General features: G+C 40.2%; 1 protein-coding gene across 17 annotated transcripts in view; it reads right to left on the bottom strand.

Annotated features, from left to right (window-relative positions):
• MAGI1 (membrane associated guanylate kinase, WW and PDZ domain containing 1) overlaps positions 1 to 16,127 on the bottom strand; it is a 794,937-nt gene that overhangs the window by 127,878 nt on the left and 650,932 nt on the right. For all 17 annotated transcript variants that reach the window (XM_006160376.2, XM_027776543.1, XM_027776544.1 and 14 more), the window contains one exon: positions 5,326 to 5,532. In XM_006160376.2, the coding sequence (XP_006160438.1) occupies positions 5,326 to 5,532 (207 nt within the window). The remainder of the gene's footprint in view (positions 1 to 5,325; positions 5,533 to 16,127) is intronic.

Raw genomic sequence — 16,127 nt, 5'->3', positions numbered from 1 at the left:
AGAGGTGTTGCTGCCACACCCAATGGGCTATACACTGGGACAGGCTCAGGGCACAAACTATGTCCACCCATGCCAGGCCTGAGACACAAATGAGACAAGTGTGTGGATGGAGCCCTGGCATGGGCATGTCCTGTCTACAGGCGGTGGAGACTTGGTGCCAGACTATTAGCATTCTACAGAATAGAAGACTCATGTTGCCATGCCTCTGATTGTTTTTAAGTAGAAAAATCTATATTTTTATGTGAAATTTCCTAATTTTACCATCATAATTTCATTACAAAAACAATGCAGTGTGGCACAAGTCAAAAATGGAAGGTACTGATTACAAGCACTGACTCTAGTGCCATGCAGCCTGAGTTTGAATCCGAGTTCAAATCTTGGCTTTTATCATTTACCTAATGTGGTCAAGGTACTTCATTTCTATGTGCTTTAGTTTTCCCAGATGGAAAATGGAGACAATAATGGTACCTACCTCGTAGGCTTGTAGAAAGGAATAAATGAATTAATTTATGTAAAGTACTTAAAATAGTGTCTAGCATACACTCTGCATATATCATCATTATTATCAGAATATTTTGTTCATTATTGACAAGCTTGGAAACCATGTAAGAAAGCACTACAACTAAAAACGAGCTGGTTTATATACTAAATACTTCCGCAGACATCAAAACATTATTTAATTGTTCTCCTGGGCTTCCCCCCCCCACCGCCCCCAATACCTGCTATTCCTGAACATTAGGTTGCTGATACTTCTGCTCATTGATACACAGTATTACTATGTTTTGGAACATCAAGAGATAGTAATTACTATAAAGGCTACTGTTTCTCCAGGGCTGATTCTTTGCTGAGCTCTTTAGGTATATGCCATGGAGGTCAAATAACTTGTCCTGTATCCCTAAGCTAGTGTGTGTCAAGGTTGCTGTTCCAATCCAGAATGCCTACCTGCAGAACCCACCTGCTCATCCCCCACACCACTTGTGTTTTAAATTATGTTCTTGTTTTTGTTAGCTCTATGAAGCCCCAAAGAGTTTTTGACTGATATGCATAGTGAGAAATGCCACAAAAATCTAAAAGCATGTATATTTAAAAATAAGATTTAAAAACAATTTTTGCGGGGCCAGCAGTTGGCATAATGGCTATGTCGCTGGATGCCCATGTAGTCGACCATGGTTCAAGTCCTGGACCTGGTGGCTTAAACTCACGCCAGGTGCATGTGCGTGTGTGCCCAAGATCCCAAGAGGAGAATGAAGAAGAAGGGATTGCGGCATGGCCATCCCCCATGGGGGGGTGGGGGTGATTTCTCGCTTTCTGTCTCTCTGTAGAGCATACATGCCCTATAGCAAAAACCTTTCAAAGAAAAAAAATGTGTGTGTGTGTGTGTGTTCTCTAAAGCCCTGAAAGAGACAGAGATAGACACACAGACACACACACACACAGAGTACTTGGAAGCATCTGATTTACTGTGAGTTAAAATGTCGTTCATGTTCCTTTATGGTTTAGAAACCATCTTCACGTGTACCTTGCCGAACGTCCTGGAACTCTTAAGAGATCAGCAACCCACATATTACCTTCTCAATTTTGTAGATGAGAACAGTGAAGCACAGTCCACATGCAATGTCTGTTTTGGCCAACAGCGCACCTCTACTTTCGATAAACACATGTAAAGAGTGTTCGCTCTCAAGGCACCTTTTTAGATCCACGATTTGAGTACAATTTAATGAAGACTATTCTAGTGCCTTGTATTTAAGTCAGGTCCGTGGTGAGTAGCTGGGATAAATGTTCATTGCTCAGGTTCTGCCTCAAACATTAATGGCAGAAAGGAAAGGTAAGCTACCTCCCCAGGATAGATGCAATCATCAGGCTCCCTCAAGAGATTCTCAACATTATTTAGACATGGTATTTAAACATGCATGCCTCTTTGCAAAGACCTAAGCGAAAGGCAGCAAAGATAGTAGCAATGCCATGGGTGCTAAAAATCCTTATAAATATCACTTTCAATAGCCCTATGGTATACCTTCATTTGGATACAACTCTCGTGCCTTCATTGCTACGGGCTCCACCAGGAGTCACAACCTCCCAGCTGCTTTCTCTCCATGCTCAGGGTGGTTGATGGATTGCTCCTTAAGGGTGGTTTAGAGTGTAATATGCTTTGGCACAGCTGGTTTCCTACATGTACCACAGACTGTGTAGTGTCAGTTACTTCAAAGAACTAACATGAGTTAGTCTATAAGGTTGTCACAGCTATAGTTTCTTAAACGAGGGGACATTTCTTTGACATATTTCTTACACATCGAGGATGCCCTCTTACACATATGTCTCACCTAGTGTAAAGACAAACACTTCGAGAACAGTCAGGTGTCCCTTAGCTTTCTCTTTGGGGTATAAATTAACGATCAGGCTAGATTTATAGCAATGATAACCTGAGCCCACAAGTGGTTGCTGGATAACAGGATTTCAAGGCGAGATTTTTATGGGGTCAGATTTTTTAGGTGTGGCTATTAAAGATAGAGATTTATAGTTGTTAGGAAGTAGGAAATTCATTAAAACTTACTGTCAACTACCTCTACTTCATTCTTACTTTCTACAGAATAACCTACTCAAAAAATGGAGGGCAGGTAAAAACATACATACTGCTTGGGGGCCACCCACTTTGCCTGTGGGACACCTTCACTACACATCACCCTCAATGTCTTCAGTTTCTATGACCACATCTATGTTTGGGGTTACATCATGACTTGCTACGCTATTTATCAAAATAGCCAAACATTTAAGTATTAGATAGTTTTTAAAAGGAATATAAACACGTTTCATCATCTGTTTTCACTTCACTGGGAGCTAGTATTCCAAGTGGACACAATATTCCTAAGTGAACGAAATCGGCTGATTTCAATAAAAGCATAGGCAGGTCCAGCTATGGTGGCACTGGTATGTGAGGTTGAGGTCACATGGGAGGTCAAGATTTGGATTCTGGGCAACCTGAGAGTGTCAGGCATGGTAGCGTCTACCTATAATTCTTACTAACTAGGAGGTGAGGGCAGGTGATCACAAAGGCAAGACTCTGCCAAAGTACCTATCTCTCTCTCTCTCTCCATTTTATTCCTGTGCTTGGTCTCTCTATCTTTCTCTCATATATTAAAAAAAAAAAAAGCGTATGTAAAAGATGGTAAATTTCTTTTAGATACTATGGGTCAAAAACTGGCCTAATCAATCTATTAGGAGACCAGGAAAATCATGACACATTTTTGTGCAGAAAAATATGTCATGACTTTTCCAATGGCCCAATAACTGAAACAATGAAAACTGTAATGGAATTAAATTCTTAGAGCTGAAGGAGAAATTTAGAAATGATGCAATCCTAGACAGTCATTTCACAGATGAGTGAGGCTAGGCACAGAGTTAATCAAAAAACAACCATGAGACCAGCAGTTGGCATAATGGCTATGTTGCTGGACTCCCATGTAGTCGACTGTGGTTCGTGTCCTGGATCTGGTGGCTTAAACTCAGGCCAGGCATGTGTGTGTGCGTGCCCAAGATCCCAAGAGGAGAATGGAGAAGGGACTGCAGTGTGGCCATCCCTCCTGGGGGCTGATTTCTTGCTTTCTGTTTCTCTCTCGCTCTACCTTTCTGGCAAGCGCACGTGCCCTAGAGTTAAAATTTCTCCAGAAAAACAAAACAAAACAAAACAACCAACCACCAAAGGCCAACCCAGGCAAACAAACAAATCTCCTCCTTTATTCAAAACGTTTTGCACTACTGGGTTGGCCCATGCCAATGCCATGAATAAATTCATCAAAAAGCATGTTGCCATCTTGATGAACTTTAAGGCTTAAAGCTAATGAATGACAAAATTCAGAGTCACACACAGGATACACACAGCATTCAACAGTAACATTTTTTTCATAAATATTCTGTAATATTAGATATGGTAGCACAGGAGGAAAATACCCTGTTCATTGAGGTCAAGCCTAACTAACATGATCAAAATATAGTGATGCTCAAAACAGATAATGAGTCCACAGCTAAAACTCTAAAATACTAAAAGAACTATTTAAGTATAAGAAAAACAGAAGAAAAAAATGATGTTCTTCTAATTCATGACATTATATGACATTATAAAGTTATTCATGTCTTATTCCATTGTTATATTATAAATTACTCCATAAGGTCAAACTCACATATACTGAAAAATATTCTTGAATCGTTCTGGGTCTCAGTACTAACCTAAGAAACACAAATTACATTCTTTGTGAATACTGCCCTCTGCAGTTGTGTAATACTCAACTTATATGGCCTTACCCAAAAACCCTGTCCTTGAAAATCTCTTCATAAAATATAGCATACCTACCCTCAGAACATAGACATAAATATGTAATGCAATCAGTGATATGAGATATATACCGATAGAATGCATATGCAAGATAAATCTTAGAATATTTATTTTTCAGGACCAGCAGTTGACATAATGGCTATATCGCTGGACTCCCATGTAGTTGACCACAGTTCGAGTCCCAGACCAGGTGACTTAAACTCATGCCGGGCGTGTGTGCCCAAGATCCTGAGAGGAGAATGGAGGAGCAGGGATTGTGGCATGGCCATCCCCCTCCCGGGGTGGGGGGGTTGATTTCTCGCTTTCTCTCTATTTCTCTTTTTCTTTCTGGTGAGCGCACGCACCCTATAGCAAAAACCTCTCCAAAACAAAACCAAAAACAAACCAAAAAAAGAATTTTTATTTTCAATCTTTTCCCTTTTTAAGGTCTAATAAAATTAATTAAACGCAGCAAAAATTAATTAAATACATCATATATTTCCACCATATCTCTACTTATGAGGGTATAAGAAGATGCCTTGTACACAGCAACAAATGACATTAAACTCATAAAATTAATTTTCCTGTTTCATTTCATAGCAGATCAGTTATCATCATTAACCCTTTTCATGGCCAAAAACAAATTAATGAACAATTACAAATATACATATACATGCGCATGTATACATATATATACACACATGCGCACACATATACATATATATGATTCTGGAAGAGAAAGAAACCATGCTGATTATCCCTTATTCCGGACTCCCTTATTCACACATTTACCCCTGGCCCCTTTAAGAGACCTGGGTGAAGTTAAAATATTTCTGTGAAGAAGCATGGCAATTAGACCAGAGAAAGGACCGCTTCTTCCCCAAATACTGTGAGGTCAGGGTTTGAATTTTGGCTAATTCCTCTTGAGAACAGCATCCTTCTCATAATCCCTTGCAACAGCTCCACACCACCCCCCTTCACCACGTCCATCAGAGGAGGGGACACAGTCTGGCCTTTACCTGTAAAGCTGCTGTTCATTTCAGGAACATCATCCTCCTCCTCATTCTCCGCATGGACTATGCCAGCATTTTGCATATCATTGTAAGACTTGGTTCGCTTCGGGGTCGACTGCTTGGAGCCAGACTGAAGGCTTTGCAAGGCATCCGTTGTGATCACTTTCCCACTGACTGGCTGGCTAGGAGGTTTGGGTGTCCCATAATAGTTTCCTAGGTGATGGAAAGACACATTTGCATGTTTCAAAAGGAATACTTTTTTTTTTTAAGACTTCACATCCAAATTTCTTAATCAATTAAAAAAGAAAAAAAAAAAGCATTAAACTGGAAAACCAGAACAAACTGTATTTCATTTCTGGAGTGAGTTAGAAAAGATGTCTTTCCTACCCAGTTTGATATGGTGATTTCAGAAGAGAAGAGGAAAGTTGCATTGTTTGGGTGCAAGGAACCTCCAAGGGCTAAAAACAAAGGCGGCTGTGCTGAATAGTAAACTTTCATCCTCATTACATTTGAATTTCAATTGGCCATCTTTTTACATATATGCACTAGCATAATGCTGAATCCAATTTAGAGTAGGCCTCACAGAAAATAAAAAATTCATTACTGCCAGCATCCTTACAAGCCTAAAAAGTTGAGGTCACCATCCCTTAATAAGGGGACTCTTCAAGAGGGAACCAGGGCAATGCTAAAAAAAACGAGGACAGTGCATACCACGTGGCGCCTCTTTAACTGAATGGCAGCCTTACTCTCAGGGGTCGTGTGGGGTGGGGACGAATCCTTGGCAAGTTTTAATAGAAAACCCTGTGTCAATGGTGACAGGACTTACGGGTGTCCCTCTACTAGTAATGGCCTGTCTTCACTTTTAACCACTTTTTCTCAAAGTTTGGTTTAGCTTCCACTTTCAGATGCTATATGATTTCAAGTGGTAAAAAATGCATTTTAATTTTTAATTTTAATAGAGATGCATATTTCAAATTTGCAATAGAAAAATCTAACTAGTAAGCTGTGGTAGCAACCTAAAGTTTGCTTTGAAAAGTTAAGAGAGATGGCTGGCTCCATGGCCTAGTGGTTAAGACAGCTGGATCCCACATGGCTGATGGCATAGTTCAAGTCCTGGACCTGGTGGTTTGAGAAATAGGCTGGGTGCATGTGTGTATGTGTGCCCAAAATCCCAAAAGGAAGAGAGACCGAGAAGAGACTGGACGCGGCCTGACCATTCCCTGTGGGGGTTGCTTTTTCCTCTCTTTCTCTCTCTCTCTCTCTCTCTCTCTGTCTTTCTAGAGAGCACATGCATGCTCTAGCAGGAAAAAAAAAAAGAGCAGAGAAGGTGTTGAGGAGAGAGAGAAAAACTAATACTTTTAAAACGTAGGGGCCAGATAGTAGCTAAGCAGTATTTCAAGTGGACCCATATGGGAATTTGCTTCTGTAGCTTTGCTTTAAGTGCTGTGCACAGGCACATGTACCCATGATCCTGGCCGACTGGGGCCTGGAGTGGAGCGCGGGGTAAAGGACCCACCAGAGGTGCCCCTCTCCCTCCCTCCTTACTTCTCTTTCTTTCTCTCATGAGAGAAACAAAAAAATTAGCTGACGTACTTCACAATAAAGTTTAAAAGAGCAGCTTCATATAACAAAAATTAATCAGCTGGATAACATAACAGTGATGACAGTGGTAAGAGCTTCCTTTTGGAAATTATATTAAAACAGAAAGCATTAAGTAAATAGTTAATTTTGTTCATCTCATAGTCTAATCTGAACCAAATAATGAAAGTGGTTCATCAATGATGGAAGTTTGGAAAAACAGTTCGGAGTCAGCAATATTCAGCAACAACAAGATAAAAGACATTGGCATCAGGACGCCGATGGATTCACTCACCGTTTCACGTCTGCGAGAGTAAGGCCGAGGAAGACAGAAAATGCTGCGTCCTTCAGCAAATCCTAACCAACGTTTATATTGGGCTGTTGGGAAAGTCATGACGCATTGTTGCATAGAAGAACATTTAAAAAAAAACATGACTTTTCCAACAACTCAGTAATTCCCTGTTTAGTAAAGCAGAATTTAAATAATAAATCCTGTACATGCTGCTTCTTCCCAAGGATCCAACCCCATTGTCTAACCTCAGTACATAGTTACATAACATATGCGTTTTATTATCCAAGCACACACACACACACAAAAGGCAATAGGAGATGGTGATGTTGGTCTTCATGAGACATCCAGCCAGTAATAAGCTTCTCCCTTATATATTAATTAAGATTTCTTTTCTTAAGTGAAGAGGTATTAATGTTTAAATTACTCTTTTGAATCACCATATTTATGAATATACACACTCACTCTTTGAAAGTGATGTAAAAGTCTGTCAGCAGGGGAACTTGGAACATACAAATTAAGAAACAGGGGACCAGCACTTAGCATAATGTCTATGTCACTGGACTCCCATGTAGTTGACCGCAGTTCGAGTCCTGGACCTGGTGGCTTAAACTCACGCCAGACACGTGTACGTGCGTGACCAAGACCCCAAGAGGAGAATGGAGAAGAAGGGATTGCAGCGTGGCCAACCCCCTGGGGTGTGATTTCTCGCCTTTTCTCTGTCTCTCTGGCGAGCGCATGTACCATATAGCAAAAACCTCTCAAATAAATAAAAATAAAATTTAAAAACCCCAGTAGATTAGCTCGGCTGCAGTGGCATACAGTAGTAAGACAGTGATGTTTAGCGGGTAGGACCATATGGAAGGTCCAGGTTCGATTCCCAGCCCATCCTAAAAGCTGGATGTAATGACATGCACCTCCATTAAAGAGGTGGAGGCAGGAAGACTGTGATGGAGAGAGATTCTGTCTTTTACAGAAAGGTGGGGGCTGAAGAGGATAGGGGAGGCATCACATTTAAATTTGAGGAGTACCAGTGGAAGTCTGCAAAGTGCACTCTGGTGGCAACTACTCAACTCAGTGGCTATAGTTTTTCCATGGAAGATGAGCTACTAATTTCTTCAAAAATCTTCTTTCCGGTTTCTATCTTAAAGGCATAAAAACTGAGTATAACCAGCTTGAGGATAGGCATCCCACAGATACATGTAGGGACTAACACTTGAGGAAGGAAGAAATGGCCCAGAACCAAGAAATGCACTTGCATTTCTACAGAGCTTATGCCAAAGAACATCTCATGCCCTTGTTAGAGGTGTAACAGGCCAAAGTATTAACTTTTGCATTCACGGAAGACTAGTGATGTTTAAAAACGTACGACAGTTAACTATTTAAAAGATAACCTCCATGGTAAGAAAAAAGACAAAGCTCTACTATTTTAATTCCTTCCTGATCAATATTACACCAAAGCATTATGTGTATTTTAGAGTTAGGTAATAAATTAAGACTAATGTCTATAATGTCTATAAACAAGAACCTTCTACCGAGAGATGTGACTAAAGTATGGGACCCTTTACTTATTATTTTATATTTATAATCATAAAACCTTATCACTTTGTTACAGAGCCATTAAACAGAAATCATCATTCATAAAATTAATATTTTTCAAAAGTCAAAGACTGGGATGGCAACTATAGATACTAGAGGTAGCACAGAAGGGGGTGGGTAATGGGGGTGGGACAGAGGGGATCAGGGTGAAAACGAAACACTTAAGAGACACGAAAATGAAAAGTAATTTGTTGATGGTAATGTATATTTATAATGTCTCTGACTTGATAAATATGCACTATATTCATGCCGGGAAAACCATGCTGTAACTGTAAAGATGTAATGAAATGTAAATAAAATTTTTTAATCAATTAATACTTGGATACCCACCTTAATGACAGAAATCAGTGCCTGGAAAATGAAAGTTCCACCTATATTTGACAAATGTGTGTGGATTTTCCAGCAGATGCCCATTCTCAGCTACCAAACTTAAAGTCTTAAAACTAATAAATGATTAGCACATTTGTCAATGCAACTCCATATAGTCCCAAACAATCTACTTGTTCAAAGTTGTTTCCTGTATCTGGAAATTAGTTTTAGCTTAATTACATATTGTTAGACTGAACTATAAGAAATTGCTATTATGAAAGATACAAACTGTCGGGCAGTAGTCATTTCACTTGGCTTAACCTGATACATAAGGTATTAGCCGTCCTGAGGAACTTCAGCACACATACAGATGAAGAGCTTGGATGAGACAGCCCAGGGTTCAGATCTCACCACTAAGTAGCTATGTGATGCTGGGCAACTCATCTAACCATTTCATAAAGTCTTTGCCCTTTTCCTTAAACTGGAATTCTAAGAAAACCCTGTTTATGGACCCAGCAGATGGCATAGCAGTTATGTTGCTGAATTCCCACATGGCTGACTGCATGGACCTGGACCTGGTAGCTTGAAAATCATGCCTGGCACATGCACTTATATGCCCAAGATCCTGGAGGAGAATGGAGAAGGGATTGGGAAGTGGTCACCCCCCTCAGGAGTGATTTCTCACTTTCTCTCTCACTGTCTCTCTCTTTCTCTCTCTCCCTCTTATGCGCCCTAAGCAAAACAAACAAAAACAAACAAAACAAAACAAAAAATTCTAAAGAAAAAACTGAAAACCCTGTTTAAATCTAGAGTACCTATTAGGATAAAATGACATAGTTCAGTTAAAAAAAGCCTTTCTTCTACTCTGAAGTCTGCCACTAGAATGAGGCTGGATACCACAGATTACGTCATTGATCAGCAACAGAAAGTTACTGGGTTCACATTTCTGGAGGTTGGGAAGTCTAAGAGTGTGTTACCAGCATCTGGTGAAGGTCATTCCTTGGCAGAAAACAGAAGGCAGAAGCGAACACTTACGACAGATGAAATGCCGCCAAACTCATCCCTTTATATCAGGAACCCATTTCCGAGATAATTAAGTTAGTCTCATGACAATGACATTAACGCGATCATAAAAATTCTCATGACCTAATCAATCTTAGAGATGCCACCTCTTAATACTATCACAATGACAAGTACATTCCCAACATATGAAACTTAGACGTAATCAAATCACAGCAAATTCAAATATTGATAAAATGTGTTTCCAAATTTTTAAATGAAGCTTATACAACCATATTTTGAGGATTAGGGGATAATGTGTCCAAAGTGCTGACACATGGTGTCTGAGCACTATTCTTTTTTGCTGTAAAGGAGTAAGCACACAAACCTGCCAATAGCAAACTCACCTGTTCTACTTTCAGTCTCTCTGTACTTTCTTTGTGAAATGAGAATGATAGCACCAGCTGTAGGGACTTCCTAGGATTATCAGGATAATTACACAAGCTGGATATTTAAAAAGTATTCTGCAGACTAGCAGGTTGTATGGTGGTTAAAGGTGCTGCAAAGTGCACTCTGGTGGCAACTACTCAACTCAGTGGCTATAGTTTTTCCATGGAAGATGAGCTACTAATTTCTTCAAAAATCTTCTTTCCGGTTTCTATCTTAAAGGCATAAAAACTGAGTATAACCAGCTTGAGGATAGGCATCCCACAGATACATGTAGGGACTAACACTTGAGGAAGGAAGAAATGGCCCAGAACCAAGAAATGCACTTGCATTTCTACAGAGCTTATGCCAAAGAACATCTCATGCCCTTGTTAGAGGTGTAACAGGCCAAAGTATTAACTTTTGCATTCACGGAAGACTAGTGATGTTTAAAAACGTACGACAGTTAACTATTTAAAAGATAACCTCCATGGTAAGAAAAAAGACAAAGCTCTACTATTTTAATTCCTTCCTGATCAATATTACACCAAAGCATTATGTGTATTTTAGAGTTAGGTAATAAATTAAGACTAATGTCTATAATGTCTATAAACAAGAACCTTCTACCGAGAGATGTGACTAAAGTATGGGACCCTTTACTTATTATTTTATATTTATAATCATAAAACCTTATCACTTTGTTACAGAGCCATTAAACAGAAATCATCATTCATAAAATTAATATTTTTCAAAAGTCAAAGACTGGGATGGCAACTATAGATACTAGAGGTAGCACAGAAGGGGGTGGGTAATGGGGGTGGGACAGAGGGGATCAGGGTGAAAACAAAACACTTAAGAGACACGAAAATGAAAAGTAATTTGTTGATGGTAATGTATATTTATAATGTCTCTGACTTGATAAATATGCACTATATTCATGCCGGGAAAACCATGCTGTAACTGTAAAGATGTAATGAAATGTAAATAAAATTTTTTAATCAATTAATACTTGGATACCCACCTTAATGACAGAAATCAGTGCCTGGAAAATGAAAGTTCCACCTATATTTGACAAATGTGTGTGGATTTTCCAGCAGATGCCCATTCTCAGCTACCAAACTTAAAGTCTTAAAACTAATAAATGATTAGCACATTTGTCAATGCAACTCCATATAGTCCCAAACAATCTACTTGTTCAAAGTTGTTTCCTGTATCTGGAAATTAGTTTTAGCTTAATTACATATTGTTAGACTGAACTATAAGAAATTGCTATTATGAAAGATACAAACTGTCGGGCAGTAGTCATTTCACTTGGCTTAACCTGATACATAAGGTATTAGCCGTCCTGAGGAACTTCAGCACACATACAGATGAAGAGCTTGGATGAGACAGCCCAGGGTTCAGATCTCACCACTAAGTAGCTATGTGATGCTGGGCAACTCATCTAACCATTTCATAAAGTCTTTGCCCTTTTCCTTAAACTGGAATTCTAAGAAAACCCTGTTTATGGACCCAGCAGATGGCATAGCAGTTATGTTGCTGAATTCCCACATGGCTGACTGCATGGACCTGGACCTGGTAGCTTGAAAATCATGCCTGGCACATGCACTTATATGCCCAAGATCCTGGAGGAGAATGGAGAAGGGATTGGGAAGTGGTCACCCCCCTCAGGAGTGATTTCTCACTTTCTCTCTCACTGTCTCTCTCTTTCTCTCTCTCCCTCTTATGCGCCCTAAGCAAAACAAACAAAAACAAACAAAACAAAACAAAAAATTCTAAAGAAAAAACTGAAAACCCTGTTTAAATCTAGAGTACCTATTAGGATAAAATGACATAGTTCAGTTAAAAAAAGCCTTTCTTCTACTCTGAAGTCTGCCACTAGAATGAGGCTGGATACCACAGATTACGTCATTGATCAGCAACAGAAAGTTACTGGGTTCACATTTCTGGAGGTTGGGAAGTCTAAGAGTGTGTTACCAGCATCTGGTGAAGGTCATTCCTTGGCAGAAAACAGAAGGCAGAAGCGAACACTTACGACAGATGAAATGCCGCCAAACTCATCCCTTTATATCAGGAACCCATTTCCGAGATAATTAAGTTAGTCTCATGACAATGACATTAACGCGATCATAAAAATTCTCATGACCTAATCAATCTTAGAGATGCCACCTCTTAATACTATCACAATGACAAGTACATTCCCAACATATGAAACTTAGACGTAATCAAATCACAGCAAATTCAAATATTGATAAAATGTGTTTCCAAATTTTTAAATGAAGCTTATACAACCATATTTTGAGGATTAGGGGATAATGTGTCCAAAGTGCTGACACATGGTGTCTGAGCACTATTCTTTTTTGCTGTAAAGGAGTAAGCACACAAACCTGCCAATAGCAAACTCACCTGTTCTACTTTCAGTCTCTCTGTACTTTCTTTGTGAAATGAGAATGATAGCACCAGCTGTAGGGACTTCCTAGGATTATCAGGATAATTACACAAGCTGGATATTTAAAAAGTATTCTGCAGACTAGCAGGTTGTATGGTGGTTAAAGGTGCTGGATTCCCACATGGCTGACCACGGTTCGAGTCCCAGACCTGGCGGCTTGATTTCTCACTTTCTCTCTCTCATTCTGTCCCTTTCTAGTCAAACTGAAATAAGCAAATGAATAAATAAATAAAGCTAAATAAAATAATTCTTTAAAAATGTATTCTGTAACTATAAAGTGTTATAAATATGAAGTGATGTTATTATTCAAATATCTCTGCATTTCTTATTTCCCATATTGTAACCTATAGTCTTCATAGAAAGCTGCTACGTACTTATTTTCTAACTACAGGAGGTTTAAAATTTCCTTCACTAGGAACCAGCAGTTAGCGTAATGGCTATGTCGCTGGACTCCCACATAGTCGACCGTGGTTCGCGCCCCGGACCCGGTGGCTTAAAACTCATGCCGGGCGTGTGTGCGTGTGTGCCCAAGATCCCGAGAGGAGAATGGAGGAGAAGGGATTGCAGTGTGACCATCCCCCCGGGGGGTGATTTCTCACTTTTTGTCTCTATGTCTCTCTCTGTCTGGAGAGCGCACGCGCCCTATAGCGAAAATCTCTCTCAAAAAAAAAAAAATCCTTCACAGACATGTTTTCAGTTTTTTCCTTACACATTGTTTTAAAATAGCTAGAATTAGTGACTAGTAGGTCTAGCAGATGGTGTAATGGTTACGTTGCTGGACTCCAATGTAGTCGACTATGGTTTGTGTCCCAGATCTGCCAGCTTAAAACTCACACCAGGTGCCTGTATGCCCAAAATGCTGACAGAAAATGGAGAAGAGACTGTGTGTGGCCATCCCCCCTACAGGGTGATTTCTTGTTTTCTGTCTCTAGTGAGTGCACATGCCCTATAGCAAAAAATCTCTCTCTAAAATAAAAAAAAAAAAAGAATTAGTGACTAACATTTAATAGAATATGGAATATTTCCAGACCAGCCAATAAAGTGGTGGTTAAGGCATCTGGATCCCATAGTTGGATACCCAGACCTAGAAACTTAAGAAACATGCCAGATGCATGTGCACACAAGCCCAAAATCCCCAAAAGAGAAAGAAACAGAGAAGGACTGAGGTGTGACTATCTTCATGGAGAAGGAGTACTTTCTTATTTTCTCTCTCATTTCTTTCTCTCCCTGGCAAGCACACACACCCTCTGGCAAGTTGAGAAGGAAAATAAAAAAGAAATGCTTCTAATTAAAATCTGGATTTTTAATGCTGGTTGCAAGCTATAAGGTCTGATTCTTGGACTCCATCTCTTACATGCAATGCTGATAAGCAAGTGTGTGTCTAAAGTCAATCCACCCGAACATACTCACTAATTCAAGGATTTCTGCAGAGAAGTTTTGACTCTTCTTGTTCACTCTCCCTTAACTCTTGGGCAGACAAAGACATTGAATCCAATCTAGAAGACCGCCCTACAGGTTGCTATCAGACACAGGTAGAGGCAGGTGTAAGGGCATGAACAGAAGCTTGAGTACGGGTATGAGAAAACCTTCAACTTCAAACAATCTTCAATTCATGAATCGGTCTTTGAGTGAACACATTTTCAGTGCATTGGTTTTTGTTCTTGGGCTTTCATCAATGGGTTTATTATTCTGTGAACTGTCTTTTCCGTGCAATGATGGGCAGGATAAGTTACCTTCTGCTCTTTAGTTTGCCACAGTCACTGCTGGTCTCCCTTGCCTCTACTCAGCCTGTTCATCCTCCTCCCCAACCTGCCTGGCCTCCTAGGTACTTGAGTTCAGGACTCCTACCTACCCCATGACATTCCACCTTCTCAACCGTTTGGTCTTCATCAAACAAAGTCTAATCATGGTACAAACACAAACTTTACAGACAGCATGCACCATGCATGAGAAAGTCCATGTGAAGAACGTATGGATCACTCAATGATATTAAATAAAAATTATCTGAAGAATCCTCAGTGATATAAAAATTAACTGGGGTTATCACTTGGCAGGCTGCACAGTATCCATGAGCTAGAAGCCTGACTGGCTCACCGTCTCCCTGCTGCCCAGCACACACTTCCCGAGGTGGCCAGGCTCCCTCCCAAGTGGGAATGTGCTTGTCTCTGCTGCTATTTTCAGAACTGGTTCTACAATAAAACTCAACAGGGATGATAGCTGGGGAGGGAAAGGGAGGGAAGGGAAGACATGAGAGGAAGCCGCTGCTGGCCTTAATTAACAGGCACAATCTCTGGCCACCACCAAGCCAAAGAAAATATTTTCTGACACACATTTAAAAATTAATGGGGACTGCAAATCAATTTTTAGAGTTTTATAAAATATTTAAGGAGGACCATAACCCTGGGTTTTAAGCCAGAATGAACTAAATCTGTATAGCCCCTTAACTTGTCCAAATTTAATATCCATTCATTTGTTTCCTTACAGAGAAGCTTTCTTATGCCAGTCACTATGTTAGACACAAGAAATCAAATATAAAAATGGGCCTGAAACAAGAACCTCACAGCCGTTCTATGTGGTACACATGAATTGTCTCAAACTTCAATGTGCAAACAATTAAATTGCATGACATGCAGATGTTGATTGAGTAGGGCCGAGTGGGTCTGGGATTTGAATTTCTAACAAGTTCTTAGCTGTGCTGCTGTTGCCGCAGGCCCATGGCTTACCGTGGGCTACGTATGCGAAGCCATAAGGAGTAGAGAGCAATAAATGCCATGGAGGTCAAGAGGTGCGGAAATCCCTTTCACTGGGTCACATGACTGGAAGGTCTAGGGTCTAGGAGGACAGGGCAACAACAGTGGAGGAGACCTGTCTGTTTTTTCCTATAAGACATGCTTCTGGAAGTAACAGCAGGACGGATGGTTGTGACCACCCATGGCTGGGAATCTCCAGCAGACATTGTCCACAGGGGTAGTGTCATCTGAATGGGGTGAAACAGCTTCCATTTGGGGGAGGAGGGAGGACAATATAAACCTTAATCTCTTTATGTGTGACCTACAAGCATACATGCAGTAGGTAAACACATGGACATCCAGCATAGCTGGCTCATCTCCTGCATCAAGGCCTGAGAGGTCTGATCCTTGGGCACCACCAAGTACATTA

This window comes from Tupaia chinensis, unplaced genomic scaffold, assembly GCF_000334495.1.
Source record: "Tupaia chinensis unplaced genomic scaffold, TupChi_1.0 Scaffold000682_1, whole genome shotgun sequence".
Taxonomy (NCBI): domain Eukaryota; kingdom Metazoa; phylum Chordata; class Mammalia; order Scandentia; family Tupaiidae; genus Tupaia; species Tupaia belangeri.
This window is presented reverse-complemented; position numbering and strand designations above follow the sequence as displayed.